This window comes from Pecten maximus, unplaced genomic scaffold (assembly GCF_902652985.1).
Source record: "Pecten maximus unplaced genomic scaffold, xPecMax1.1, whole genome shotgun sequence".
NCBI lineage: Eukaryota > Metazoa > Mollusca > Bivalvia > Pectinida > Pectinidae > Pecten > Pecten maximus.
Window position 1 is genome coordinate 1 of NW_022979691.1, and position 16421 is coordinate 16421.

Here is a 16421-nt window from a genome sequence, read left to right on the forward strand (position 1 = left end):
CTGACATGTACACATGTACAGGTGAATTTACGGGACGACCGATCTAGGAAGTGATTAACAGTCAGTGTGGTATCCTCACACCAGAGTAAGCCGATACCTTAAATTCGGTTCTGGACGCAGAGGGACAGTGCCAATCGCCCTAGCAGGCCTGATAACATCAAAGTCTATGTCCGAATCACAAGGTATATATAAATAATGGCCCATTCTCAAGATCTAGGTTCACCCGACCACACATTATATATATAGTAGGCCTATATCATACCATTGTCAGTATATGAATGCACATACATTTTGTATCAGTGGTTTGCGTTTAACAAACCAATAACAAGATGGCCATTGTGACTTCGTTGGCTTTTTATCATTATTTTTCGACATAATCTTCCACGTGCAATCTTATACACGTGTATACCAAACCATGACTGATTATAATCAACTGATCGACCATGCATGTAACATAAATATGAACAAGTGACTACGAGTTACCTCCCTTGGTACAATAAACGAGGCACACAGTTCTGACCAGTAAAACTATTACACAAGGGTAGAGAGAGTCCTGTCCAGGGATCAGTTTCGTATCGAATTATTAAACTTTGAACGGAACTGCCCCACGTGGGTTTCGAACTCGTAACCCAGAGTAATGGAACGCCAGATTAACATATATTCAATTAATTGAACCTATTTTCAATTATTTGAAGATAGGTTGAATTCAATTGGAGATAGGTTCATTTTAATTGAAGATATGTCCAACTATTTGTACCTATCTTTAACTATTTAAAGATAGGTACAATTGAATTAAACCTAAAATTTAAAATGGTAAAATTTAATCAAATTGAACCTATCTCCAATTGAATTACATCTACCTTTAATTGAATTGAACCTATCTCCAATTGAATTACATCTACCTTTAATTGAATATATGTCAATTGGGCATTCCATACAGAGGTGGTGGGCTTGTGATAATATTTTTCGGGCACATAGCCACTCGGCCGGCCACTGCGGCCCCCACACCAAACAATAACTATTAGTAAAATCCCTCCTACATTACCCCTGTATTTGTCTGTATTCTTTAGCACGACGAGGATGTTTTATAAATGTCTTCTACAATGTGCATAGCAAACCCCTGATAATGTGTATTTTGGGGAAGGAACAGATATTTTCATTAAGACGATGAAATTGTGGATAAAATCACCACTGAAAATGTTCAATACTATTAATTTATCACGAATGGGAATTAGACCTCCCATCATCATCCACTTCAGAAAAGTGAATTACCTACATACAGATATGTAAAGTGGATTAAGGCAGACAGAAAGGATACTGGCCCTCACTACACTAGATATTCTTTCGTGGTTTCAGACTCCGCTGACGTAAGCTCCTACATACTCCCGAGTTTTACTAAATATATGTACATATTCATTTCTGAATCTTGCAGGGTTATTAAAATACTCATTTTTACTCGAAAGTAACCTTATACAATATCGAATGGTAGCGTCGCTGTATAATGTTCCATTTTTACCAGAAGTTGTAGTTTTGTTTAGTCCTAGGTGCTGACAAAACAACACTAACCCTATCTTTTAAAATTTATTTTTCAGTTTTGGCGAGATGAACTGTTGGCGTGTCTTTTTAGTTTTAGCCGTGTTAGTAGGGGGCGCGGCATACTTCCTGTACACGCCCTTTCCAGATGATGCTGTGGAAACATCTCAACAGATGGTACTGTCCATCCTGACCGCAGCAATACTTAATATGGTACGATTTGATTATATATAATATATATTTATAACATAGTAACACAAATGACGAAGGAAGACAACTTTTTGACTCGTGCCCTGACCCGGCCTCGAACTCACGATCTACGGCACCCAATCGCCTAGCCAGAAATACCCGCAGCTTATACCGTTGCGCCACATCGGCGTTCTTAAAAAATAACGTTTCAATGGTGCAGTGATGGTCGGCCCGATACCCTGACATGATCATTGTGGAAGTCGTCTATAAGATGATATGAATACATAGATCGCAATGTATTTACATACATGGATATGAATTGTACATATGTAATAAATATTTCTCTTGGTACAACTACGACAGGAAATTCAAATCTATATCTTCGGATCACCAACACATAGTGTATATGATACATTGTGCTAATAAATATATCGACCATTTAATGTCGTAATCAACTCCAAGCTGACATAAAAATGTTGATAAAACGTCCTTATAATTTCTAATTAAATTCTGTTTAATCATCAGTGCGATTTTCAAGAATACATGGGATACTCGACTTTGACCAAGTGTGGCGTGAACCCGTTCAATATGCTGCCCGTCCGCACTGCTGAGGAGCTATCGGATGACAACGTCCAGGTAAGATCAATGGAATGGTATGTTGAAACTATCGCCAACCTGCAGTGTATAACAACTGCAAGCCTATTGATAGAGAGAAAACTTTTTAAACAAGAAATATCTTTTAAAAAGATAAACGGCATAGTTTTAATGCTGGTGGTTATAATGTAAAACTGATGGTGAAATAAATCAACGAACGTTCTAGCACGAATAACAAAATTATATCAGTATGAATCATTTTTGGTAATAATAAGACTGCATTTGAATCAGGAATATGATTTTATTAATGTGTCATTTAAAAAGATACTCTACTTAATCAGCTTGCCTTCAATCTTATCTTTGATTCGTTTTCAACTGCATATCCGTATTTTGCATTTACCGCTACATTGACCAATCACATACTTCATTTTGACCAGTAACGCCACCTGTCGCGTCATATCCGGGGCCAAAAGAAAATTAAACGGCTATGCCGAAAAACATTTCGAAATGAGAGCCTTCGAAATTCGAAGATGCATTGATCATGTTAAAATACATACCGTTAAAATGTATTTCCAATACCATATTATAAATGATTTCACTTAAACTATATTTCAATGATTACATGTAAACAAATGGGTTGATCAACACGCTTTGTCCATACACTTATGATGAATGGAATAGTGGAACATATACGAGTCTCCGAAAAATAGGAGTACCTCAAGGCTCGGTGTTGAGCCCGCTTTTATTCTTAATATCAATGATGTTTCTGAAAATTAAATTAGCATACCTAGACTTTTACTGATGATACTTCTTTGATAGCTGGTTCTAACTGTTACAATGAAATTGAATGAGTAATGAATCATGATATCCAACATATAGATTCATGTTCCAATCAAGGCATGGTTAGTTACGTTTTATTTTCAGTAAAACAGAAATGTTCTATTCATCTCAATTTAAAAAAATCAAGTTTTAGAGTTATTTTAGGCGATAGCTAATGTTTTTTTTTATTTGTAAGCATCTAGGAGTAACTTTTAGTGCCAATGTTAAATGGGATGACTATGTTGAAATTATTTACAAAAGTGCTTCGCAAAGGATTAAAATCTTAAGGCAATTAAAATTTCTATACAGTTTGTGAATGTAAGTATGTGTGATAGTTGTCTTTGTGTCTTTCTGTATCATGTATATACTTTATGTGGAAAATCTGAATAAAAATGTCAAAAGTAAAAAAACTAAACGTAATTACATTGTATGATCTGTGTCGTGTGAACCTGGTAAAATCGCCCTCTTGCGCGTGTGGCCACCCCTGTAAAAACATGAACTGCTGTATAAGTTGGTACGATATTATATAAACCTGCCGCTATCACTAGAATTGTAATACAATAATTGGGGAAAGGGCTTTTATAAGTTATTACTTGTGCTCAATCCATTTGTTTATTCCAATGAAATAGGATGAAATAAAAAATAGTATCCGTAAGTTGTGTATAAATGTGTTTTAGGTAAAGATAGAGTTATTTGATGGTGTTGAAGTGAGAATATATGTACCACGTGACAGCAGTATAAAGCGTCCTCTACCGGCAGTGATATTTTTTCATGGTGGCGGCTGGGTGATGGGATCTGTTGGTGGGTATTGACTTTTTCTTATTGTTTTAATGTATTTTCGAATATGTTGGATCATTTTAAAAAAGTTCGAAATTTGGACAAGTAAAAATGTGCTGTAAGAATCTGTCTTTTGTAATGATAAAGGAAACTGTAACCGTCGATAACAAAATTATTCAATCACAACATTTTTTTCTTCTGATCACTTGAAATCGAAAATCGTTAAGATTTAGTTATTTGAGCTAATATGTGTTTCAGACCAATATGATTCATTCACAAGGAGATTAGCTTCGTCAATTCCTGCTGTTGTGGTCTCAGTTGAGTAAGTATTTAACTACGTCACTTCCTGTTATTATGGCCCCTGTTGAGTAAGTATATAATTACGTCACTTCCTGCTGTTGCGGACACTGTTGAGTAAGTATTTAATTACGTCACTTTCTGCTCTTATAGTCTCTGATCAGTTGGTCTTCAACTACGTCTCTTCCTAATCTCATAGCCTTTGTTGAATACAAGAAAGTATATAATTACGTCACTTCCTGTTGTTTTGGTCTCTGTTGAGTAAGTATTTTACTATGTCACTTTCTGCTATTATGGCCTTTGTTGAGTACAAGTAAGAATATAAATACGTCACTTCTGGCTGCTGTGGTCTCTGTTAAGTAAGTATTTAACTACGTCATTTCCTGCTCTGTTGAGTAAGTATTTAACTACGTCATTTCCTGCTCTGTTGAGTAAGAATACAATTACGTTATTTCATGCTGCTATGGCCTTTGTCGAGTACGAATATAATTACGTTACTTCCGGTTGTTGTTGCCTCTGTTAATTAAGTATCTAACTATGTCAATTCCTGCTCTATTGAGTAAGAATATAATTACGTTACTTCATGCTGTTGTTGCCCGTGTTAATTAAGTATTTTACTATGTCATTTCCTGCTGTTGGGTCCTCTATTGTGTTAGCAGATATCATTTTACACATGACACTTGACATCACAAATTTCTTAAAAAAATATCATATAAAATGTTGCTACACAACTATTTTTGAATAATTGATAACTCGTTAATATTATATGCGTGTGTTTTTGGGTTTTATATTCCAATTGGAATAAATGAAATCAATTACCCTTTTCAGGTGATGAACAATAGGTTAAGTCAACAAGTGAGTTTAGTTCATGTAATAAACAATAGGTTTAGTCAACAAGTGAGTTTAGTTCAGGTGATGAACAATAGGTTTAGTCAACAAGTGAGTTAAGTTCAGGTGATGAATAATAGGTTTAGTCAACAAGTGAGTTAAGTTCAGGTGATGAACAATAGGTTTAGTCAACAAGTGAGTTTAGTTCAGGTGATGAATAATAGGTTTAGTCAACAAGTGAGTTAAGTTCAGGTGATGAACAATAGGTTTAGTCAACAAGTGAGTTTAGTTCAGGTGATGAACAATAGGTTTAATCAACCAGTGAGTTTAGTTCATGTAATAAACAATAGGTTTAGTCAACAAGTGAGTTTAGTTCAGGTGATGAACAATAGGTTTAGTCAACCAGTGAGTTTAGTTCAGGTGATGAACAATAGGTTTAGTCAACAAGTGAGTTAAGTTCGGGTAATAAACAATAGGTTTAGTCAACAAGTGAGTTTAGTTCGGGTGATGAACAATAGGTTTAGTCAATAATTGAGTTTAGTTCAGGTGATGAACAATAGGTTTAGTCAACAAGTGAGTTTAGTTCAGGTGATGAATAATAGGTTTAGTCAACCAGTGAGTTTAGTTCATGTAATAAACAACAGGTTTAATCAACAAGTGCGTTTAGTTCAGGTGATGAACAATAGGTTTAGTAACATGTGAATTTGACAATAGGTTTGGTAACATGTGAATTTGACAATAGGTTTAGTTAACAAGTGAGTTAGTTCAGGTGATTGTCACTGAGTGACGTAGAAGGATTGGCTCTGTATGCAATTAGTCAGATTCAACGTAAAGCTTTATTTTATCATCTTACATCAGTTGCTTCTTAGTTACCAGCTTAAAAATTCTACTAATAAAAGTAAATTTAAGTACAAGTAATGTCATAAGCCATGTTCCATGGGTTTGTTTACGCCTGGTTTAGTTTGGTATAAAATCCAGTCAGAGAGCACAGCTAGGGCTGTAGGTAAAACATGGATATTAATATTGACTTACTAACACTTAAAACAAATTCTCATTTACCCAGGATTCTTACAAAATACCAACCACAAGACATCATACATAAACCAACTCGCATCACGAACACATCTACTCAAATTGGTATAATTCTAACTAATAATATTAATTTATTTACCCATTGTCAAGTTCTAGATCCACTATGTAGTGACCATTGTCCAATTCTAACTCATATCTCTTTTAAAACCTTAACAAGAGGCCCAAAGGGCCTTAACGGTCACCTGAGATTTGAAATATTTCGGCCAACTAAATTGACCCTTTTTGGCCCCACCCATCAGTCCTAATGGGGTCAGTCTATGAAGAGTATTTGATTCTAACATATAGTAGATAAGAAGATTTTTGAAATTTCAGTCAATTTGACCCTTTTTGGCCCCGCCCACCAGCCCCTGGGGGTCAACCAGGGCCAACATGTACATAACATCAAACTGTAATCCCATGCTGATAATTTGAACCAAGTTAGAATGAATTCCAATACAAATCCAACAAATAATAGTCAAAAATGTGATTTCCCTATATGAACTATAGTAAAGTTTACTCCCTACCCAGGGGCAAACGTGAGACCCCAGGGTCATGAAATTCACAATTTTGGTAAAGCACCTGAAGAGCCTTCCATCTATGAAGAGTATTTGATTCTAACATATCTGAGAGTAGAGAAGAAGATTTTTGAAATTTAATCAATTTGACCCTTTTTGGCCCCGCCCACCAGCCCCTGGGGTCAACCAGGGCCAACATGTACATAACATCAAACTGTCATCCCATGCTGTTAATTTGAACCAAGTTAGAATGAATTCCAATAGAAATCCAACAAATAATAGTCAAAAATGTGATTTCCCTATATAAACTATAGTAAAGTTTACCCCCTCCCCAGGGGCAAACGTGAGACCCCAGGGTCATGAAATTCACAATTTTAGTAAAGCACCTTAAGACCCTTCCATCTATGAAGAGTATTTGATTCTACCATATCTGAGAGTAGAGAAGAAGATTTTTGAAATTTCAGTCAATTTGACCCTTTTTGGCCCCGCCCACCAGCCCCTGGGGGTCAACCAGGGCCAACATGTACATACCATCAAACTGTCATCCCATGCTGATAATTTGAACCAAGTTAGAATGAATTCCAATAGAAATCCAACAAATAATAGTCAAAAATGTGATTTCCCTATATAAACTATAGTAAAGTTTACCCCCTCCCCAGGGGCAAACCTGAGACCCCAGGGTCATGAAATTCACAATTTTGGTAAAGCACCTTAAGACCCTTCCATCTATGAAGAGTATTTGATTCTACCATATCTGAGAGTAGAGAAGAAGATTTTTGAAATTTTTATTCAATTTGACCCTTTTTGGCCCCGCCCACCAGCCCCTGGGGGTCAATTAGGGCCAACATGTACATACCATCAAACTGTCATCCCATGCTGATAATTTGATACAAGTTAGAATGAATTCCAATAGAAATCCAACAAATAATAGTCAAAAATGTGATTTCCCTATATAAACTATAGTAAAGTTTACCCCCTCCCCAGGGGCAAACGTGAGACCCCAGGGTCATGAAATTCACAATTTTGGTAAAGCACCTTAAGACCCTTCCATCTATGAAGAGTATTTGATTCTACCATATCTGAGAGTAGAGAAGAAGATTTTTGAAATTTTAGTCAATTTGACCCTTTTTGGCCCCGCCCACCAGCCCCTGGGGGTCAATTAGGGCCAACATGTACATACCATCAAAGTGTCATCCCATGCTGATAATTTGATACAAGTTAGAATGAATACCAATACAAATCCAACAAATAATAGTCAAAAATGTGATTTCCCTATATAAACTATAGTAAAGTTTAACCCATCCCCAGGGGCAAACGTGAGACCCCAGGGTCATGAAATTCACAATTTTGGTAAAGCACCACAAGACCCTTTCATCTATAAAGAGTGTTTGACTCCACCATATCTGAGAGTAGAGAAGAAGATTTTTGAAGTTTTAGTCAATTTGACCCTTTTTGGCCCCACCCCTCAGGCCCCTGGGGGGTGGGGACCATATAATTCACAATTTTGGTTGACCTTCAGCCATAGAAACTTTCTGCCAAATTTCATTGAATTTTGTTAAGTGGTTTTGGAGAAGAAGTCGAAAATGTAAAAAGTTTACGGACGGACGACGGACGACGCACGACGCACGACGGACGACGACGGACAAAAGGCGATTAGAATAGGTCACTTGAGACTTCGTCTCAGGTGACCTAAAAACTAAGTCATACAAGAAAAGTATGTATGATTGTAATCGAGCTGATTGGGATACTATTAACAGTGACTTACTTAATACTGACTGGAATGCAATATTTCAAGATAACACTAATATTAATGATTTGTATACAGCACTTATAAATAAAATTAACGAAGTTATTAACTTACATGTTCCCCACAAGTCAGTTATGATCCGACCCAATGATAAACCATGGATGAATTCAGAAATTAGACTAAAACTAAGGTAAAAAAATAGAATTCACAAAAAAAACAAGAAATAACAACAGAGATCAAGATTGGGCTAAATTAAGAATCATCCGTAATGAAACGATTGATCTAGTCAGGCAAGCTAAAGATAATTATTTAAAAAAAGATTACAAAATGAAATTTGTGATAAGTCTACAACTGCAAAAAAATGGTGGAATATAGTAAAATCAATTACAAAAATGAACAATACCAACACAGCTCTAATCCTCTTATAATTAATGGTAAAACATTAGCGCACCCTCTTGATAAAGCTGAAGCCTTTAATCAGTTTTTTACTTCTACAGCAGCAGATATAAACGGTACCCGATATAAATGATACTCATAACCTCCCTGACTTACCTCCCCTATGCCCTTTTGAACTCAATGAAATAAACATAACTGATCAAGATATTAAAGATCAATTCAATATTCTTAATGCAAATAAACCTGCTGGTCCTGATGGCATTCTTCCTCGTCTAATAAAAACCTATCTACCTCTTTAACATATCCTCTCAAACTATTATTTAATAGGACGCTTTCTCAAGGAGAAATTCCAGACATACTTAAAACTGCGAATGTCAGTGCTCTGTATAAAGGTAAAGGTGAAATAAATGATCTAAATAATTACATACCTATTGCAATAACCTCTATATTTATTAAAATGTTGGAAAAAATTATTTTCAAATATACATACAATTACATTATGAAATACAACATGTTAAGTGAAAATCAATCTGGATTTCAACCAAAAGACTCAACTACTAATCAACTTGTAGATATTTTTAACACAATAAGTTCTAATCTGGATAAGGGACACGATTTACGGTTTGTTTTCTGTGATACAAGTAAGGCCTTTGACAGAGTTTGGCATAAAGGTCTTTTGTATAAATTAAAAAAATATGGTATAAAGGGACAGCTTTTTAATTGGTTTGAGGCCTACTTAGCTGACAGAAAATAAAGAGTAATTGTTGATGACTACCAATTTAATACTAAATTCATAAATGCTGGTGTACCTCAAGGTTCTGTTCTTGGCCCCTTTCTTTTTTCTATTATTCATTAATGACATATAACAGACAATGTATCTTCAAACATTAAGTTATTTGCAGATGATACTTCATTATATATAATAATTGATAATGACCATGATCTGGATACACCAGCTATTATTCTTAATGACGATCTTACTTCAATATCATCATGGGCTAATCAATGGCAGATTATTTTTAACCCCATTAAAACTGCATCTCTAATATTCTCACGAAAATATACTAACTTACATCCTCCCCTTATGTTCAATAATCAACTCATAACTAAACATGACTTTCATAGACACTTAGGTTTAACATTTAATAGCAAAGGTACATGGTCTGATCATATATATAGCATTTATGATAAAGCATCATCCAGACTAAAAATACTAAGAATGTTAAAACATACACTTGATAGAAACTCTTTAAGAACATTATATACATATATCATATATTAGACCTATTTTGGAATATATAGATATTGTATGGGACAATTGTACAAAAAATGAATCAGACCTTTTAGAATCTATTCAAATTGAAGCCATGAAAATTATTACAGGTCTAAGAAGAGGAACTTCACATCATATCCTTTATTCGGAAACTCATTTAGAAACACTACAGACAAGAAGAAATCAACACAAACTCATACTAATGTATAAAATTATAAATGACCATGTACCAAAATATCTTCACAATATCATCCATCCTTTCTTGAATACAAATAACAACTATACATTTAGAAATGAAAGAATATTTAATATACCACAAACTAGGACTAACAACTATACTAAGTTTTTCCCCTTCTACGATGAGACAATGGAACAATGTTGATGACTCATTAAGAAACTCTGTTTCTATTTCTAGTTTTAAATCAAAGATAAAAACATTATTTCCAACAACAATTTCTGAAACTTTTATTAACTGTAACCCTAGGAGTCTTAATATATTACTATGTCAATTACGAAATAATGCAAGTGACTTACAACAAGATAAATTTATTGATCACTTGACTGATGATGGTTCCTGTGAATGTGGTGCACCATTAGAAAATATTGAACATTTTTTTCTAGAATGTCCTCTATATAATGAATTTAGAATACATATATACACAGTATTCAATATTGTTCATTTATTGGTTTGGTAAATGTGAATATTTTATTAAATGGCTCTCTTGAGAAATGAAATGAAATTAATGAAATTATTTTATTTCATACAAGTACATGTACATATTTGAAAAAAAAAAGAAAAGATTTTTAACTTATAAGTAATTTATACTAGAAAAAACACACCAAAATGTTATATAACAGAATATAAGTATGTGTGGCAGTGTGTATGTGAGTGTATAATTGTATGTATGTGTGTGTGAATGAGTATTGGTGTGTATGTATGTATGTATGTATGAAGATAGGCGATGGTTTCTTCTTTTTTTTTCTTTCTTATTCATCTCTCTCTGTTGTTTTGTTTTTTTTAGCATCTCTATTATTTACAATTAAATCTACTATTCATTTTTTACTTATTCATTTATTTATTTATTTATATATATATTTATCATTGACCTTTTCTCTTCTCTGTTATACTTTCTCTTCAATAAATTATCTTCTCTATTATAAGCATAACTTTCCTCTCAACTATGATCTTTCTTTTCCTCCATTAATTGATAATAAGCATTCCATTTTACTATATCGTTAAATAATTAGAAATACAACTATACAACAAAAATTTATATAATATTTATAACGGAAGTACGGAAAGGACCTGTATAGGCTTAGCCTGTTGTCCAATCCACTTTATATCTAAAATCTATCTCTATTATGAAATATTGTATGTAAATTAATTCAAATGCTTGATTGAATAAAATATTTTGAAATGAAATAAAACCTGGTTTATATTACAGTATGTAACCTCATTGTTATTGATGTTGTAGATACAGACTAGCACCACAGTACACATTCCCTATACCGTTCGAGGACTGCTTGACAGCCACCAAGTATTTCATGAAAAACGCCAAGACGTTCGGTGTCGATGCCAGTCGAATAGCCTTGTCAGGTAATTGTCATAAAAAGACAACTTTAATGTCTATAGCAATGATGATATTCCTCGGTTGATGCTGTAAAACAGATGTGTTGTAGATACAATGTACAATGTATTGATATATATCTTTCATTAAAAGGGGACAGTGCAGGAGGAAACCTGGCGATGGCTGTCGGAACTAAGCTTACCCAGGAACGACAACCCCCTCGACTCCTTGGTCTGATCTACCCGGCGCTCCAGATGACAAACTTTAAAACGCCGTCATATAACACATATACATCATTCCCATTCCTTCTAAGGGCAGATAGAATGGCTAAATTTTATTTACGATATGTTTTCGGAAATGAAGATTATTTAGATAAATTCTTGGAAAACCAACACATAACAGCGGAAACGCGTAAAACAGTCAACTCTAAAGTAAATGTAGAGCTCTTGCCCGAAAAATACCACAAGTTACAGACCCGCCCTCAGGATTTGAAACCTGTCGATAAAAGCCTTGCAGAAAAAGTAGAGAAAATCATCACCAATGTATATCTTTGTCCTTTAATGCTAGACGATGAAATCTTATCTCAGCTTCCAAAAACGTACCTGTTGACTTGTGAATTTGACCCTTTGAGAGATGACGGCTTGATGTTAGCAAAGCGTTGGAAAGACCTTGACTTTCCGGTTAAGCACGTGCACTGGGAAGGGATACAACACGGATTCATGCCATCAACTAAAATGAATCGGTCCAGAGAAGCAATGGCGGATTTTGTGGATTATCTGAGAAAAGAACTGTAGAATATTTCGATTTTCCCGGGGTAGAAATGTAAAATATATGTAGAACGTTAATTATCGTAATTCAGGGTGTTGTTAATAATTTTGATGATCCATGATAGAAAATGAACTTAAGAATGTATAACAGTTGTCATTTTACTACTTGAAATGTATCAGATTTTATTTTGTACAAAATATGTTGATTATGTCATATTATTTGATCATTGTTTTTATTGATTTTTTTTATAATATGATATTTTGATACTAATATATATTGAGTACATCCACAATACCTTAGCCGACTTTCTCGGCGACCGTCTGTTAATATCTTACATATAATCTATCTTGACAATTAGCATGTCCTTGCCGTTGAATATATTTTGAATAGAATGGCGTGCAGGAAATTTTGAAACAAATTCGGTGGTTTTGTCAACGTCAAATCCGTACGCCATGGAAAAATGATCTTGTTGTAAAATGGACAAATTGTTTTCTTGTAGAAAAGTCCTGTTTTAGTTTTACGATTCAATTATAAGGATTAAACTGGATTATGCATACCTTCTATGAATAGACTGAACACTGAAGTACACTCTGGCCATCTTTCCGAGTGCGGTCGGGTCCCAGAAACGCTTTGATGTATAATGTCTCGTAAGCCATTGGGCTGGATATTAATATTGTTTTTATGTAATTGTGCCTCAAATGTCTGTTTTATTGTGATTGCATTGACATGTGACACTGAAATAAAATTATGACTGAATGGGTTCTATATTCTCGCAGCATTTTTCTTTCATTCTATACAATTATTGTTGTATGTATTTTATTAGTGATACAGGGTCGGTTTGTGCATGGAAATATCACACGAGACCTTGGTGAGTTCTCGAGAACATTTATTGCAGACAAGTTGATATAGGGATTTGAACTATGCAATAACAAAACATAAAACAATACAAATATATTGCGCCCGACATTAACCAAATGACAAGTATTACACACGTAAAACATATACGTATTACCGACAACTACATGTAGATCATTTGTTATAGTTACAATACTAGTATAGTACTGATTAAATATGATAGATTATCATACTCTTACATACATATGCGTTACACTACATATATAACACTATACTATAAAATAAAGGTATTGCGTTGAACAATGCGTTCTTAGCTTATTATTTACAATATAAATTACAAGTACATACAGTATTACGGTAAGTTTTAACAATAAATACTGAATACTATACAGATATACAGTTATAGGACAGATTACCTGTGTATGGCACAGAGTTCTTCAGAAGAAACTTGTCTGGTTACATTATTACGGACGGGCTAGTCTTTGAAGTTACAAATCAAGACACTAGATATTTGGACTAGTAATGAATTAACGATACCATTATGTAATGTTATAATGTACATTTATCGAAAAAAAAAGGATTTAAGCATATTCAAATAGTATTACTTGAAATCATTACCGGCTAACAGTTTTGCATGAATATAATTCATGAATCTATTTCACATCAAAGTAATATCAATCTTACTTTTGATACCGATAATAATTGATAAATGCAATCAGTGGGGATGTGGAGAATATTTAAAACTAAACTTACGATTACATGACGTCGATATTCTTAAGCTTGCATCAACACCACAAACGGTCTGTTCCGTTCTCTGACCAGTCACATAATAAAACAATGACCGGAACATAAGAAATACCGCGAAATCGAATAACCAATGAAATAAGACATAGGACTATGACGTAAGACAAAGACTAAACTGACCAATGACTATATGACACAACATATGACACAATAACTAGAATATACGCTAAGACGATGTACAGAATAAACGGGAACTAATCACTATACGATTGAACATGTTGTTTGATAAATCCACACATAGTTTAAACCATTTTGAAATGAAATATCTTTTGTCAAATTATTTTTTTTAATAATGACTTATAACTTGTTGTGATAGGAATAGACAATCATATCATTTCATAAGTGTCAGATATAGACAGTCACAAGCTTAAGTCTGTACCTATATTCTATATGACCTTGATAAAGGTTAGCCTGAGTTTCCTCTAGCCCTGGCACCATATTACACCAGACATGGTGTCATGCAGGCCAGAGGAAACTGGGGCTAGGTAAAGGTAAGGTGTGATGACCAGTTTCCATCTAACAATTAAGGGGATCATTATCTAGTTAGATGACCGTGTACACCTGTCCAGATCTTCACACCTTATAAGGTAAACTTGGAGGAAGGGGTCATTATTGGGGTCAGTGCACAATGTAAGTCTATCTTTTCTCTACACCCCTGTAATTACGCTTGATTTACAGGTAGGTATTGACCTGGAAGTAGGGGGGTGGGGGATGTATCTTATATAACTTATAAGAACTCCATGTATGACCTTGATTTAATGAGGCAGGTATAACAAAAAAATAACAAAAAAAAGTTGGTTTAACAAATGGAAATGTAAGTCTGATGTTAAACTGTAAATCAAAACTAGACATTGGATCCGGAATATGCTATCAAGGTGACAAAAAACAACAACTTTCTTTTGTATTATATGTTTAAGACAAATATAACTGTTGAAAGTAAAGTATTCGAAATATTAAAAACAGTAGTACTTCGAATACAAGATAGTTCCAGTACACATTCAGTCTCTACATTTTGAGAGACCACAAACAACTTGCCAAATACATTTCTGTGTATTCCCAATTTCTATTTATTTACGTGGTTTATAAAACTCTTCATATCAAAGGAATCCTATCATTCATTTTTCAATGAAGTGCCAGATCTATTCAGTTGTTTTATATAGGGTTTTCCAGAGACATATATACTATTAGATGCATTGTTAATCAACCAACTAAAAATGAACCAACAAAATAACAAGATGATATATACAAAGATAAAACAGTAACACATATCTTATTGTTACATATTTTATGAGTCTACATGTATATGAGTATACATCTAGCTGTACATTATGTATATACTGTATGTATTTGGGTACAGGTACATGTGATACATGTGGACCCATGTAGAACTGAGCCTGATAGGACTCCAGGTAAACAATTACAGAGACAATACAATTAACAATATATTAAAACCGACCCTGCCACGTTAGCGCATCCGTCTGCTGACCTTTGGTTATTAGATTGGGGACACGCCGGGCCGTTATTCCGTGAATTAATTAATTCTTCACGCCCGTGTCACTAATCGTCCGCATGGCTCCCCTTCAGTTTTATTGCCCCTTGTTAGAGAAGTATTTATCGCCTTTCAACCCCATTATCTACTGCAGATGGTACTTCAGCTAGGTAAAGGTCTCTGGCCTTTTTTGTTGTTGTTGTGACGCCAACCGACATTTAGCATCCGAACCCTATTTGACACTGCGCAAGTTCCGCCCTGATTTCAGGGCAGAAAGAAAGAGGCGATAATATCGTTATTCATAAGTCTAAACTTGGTGACAACGGTGTGCACTTACAGTTTAGGTATTATATATCCCATTTAAACAGTCCCATCACTAATTCACACCAAATTAATCATCCTTTGACAAAAAACACTTTGCTACACCATTCCACTGCTTCACGTAACCTATTTCGAACATCACGGCATCGGTTGTGAAAATTATGGAATGTGTGTACCAAGCGGAACAATTATAAAGTGCAAAGGAAATAGCTTTTCGTTTCTTTTTGCTCTCTGTTCTATTTTTGTATTTACCGGGCCGCCATTTTCAATCCTAGTTGTTACCGGAATATTTACATTTACACTGCAGCCCCACTATATCACTTGACCAAGCTCACTTGGAAGTTATGAGTCCATAACTTCCAAATCTTTATTATGACGTCATTATTATAGTGAAGTCATAATTGTCACGTCGGCGATAACGAAAGATGGCTGTTGAAAAGGCTGTTCCGTCTTTGACGATAATAAGTTGTTCATTCATTATCAGAGTAAAATTCCTGGATATAGTCTTTCAAATTCGTTGTCAAGTGTAAATATAAGCATTGAACTGCTTTCATTTGGAAGTTATGGGCTGATGAAT

The 16421-nt window shown here is 34.4% G+C and overlaps 1 protein-coding gene across 1 annotated transcript; it reads left to right on the forward strand.

The window, feature by feature from the left end:
* Positions 1 to 70: 70 nt before the first annotated feature.
* LOC117319128 (arylacetamide deacetylase-like) lies at positions 71 to 13140 on the forward strand (the record flags this gene model as incomplete). The annotated part of the gene is given in 7 exon segments (XM_033873977.1): positions 71 to 182; positions 1593 to 1746; positions 2248 to 2358; positions 3813 to 3936; positions 4171 to 4234; positions 11515 to 11636; positions 11761 to 13140. Coding segments are annotated over 6 exon segments (1206 nt in total). The 3' UTR covers positions 12402 to 13140.
* Between the last annotated feature and the right edge of the window lie 3281 nt (positions 13141 to 16421).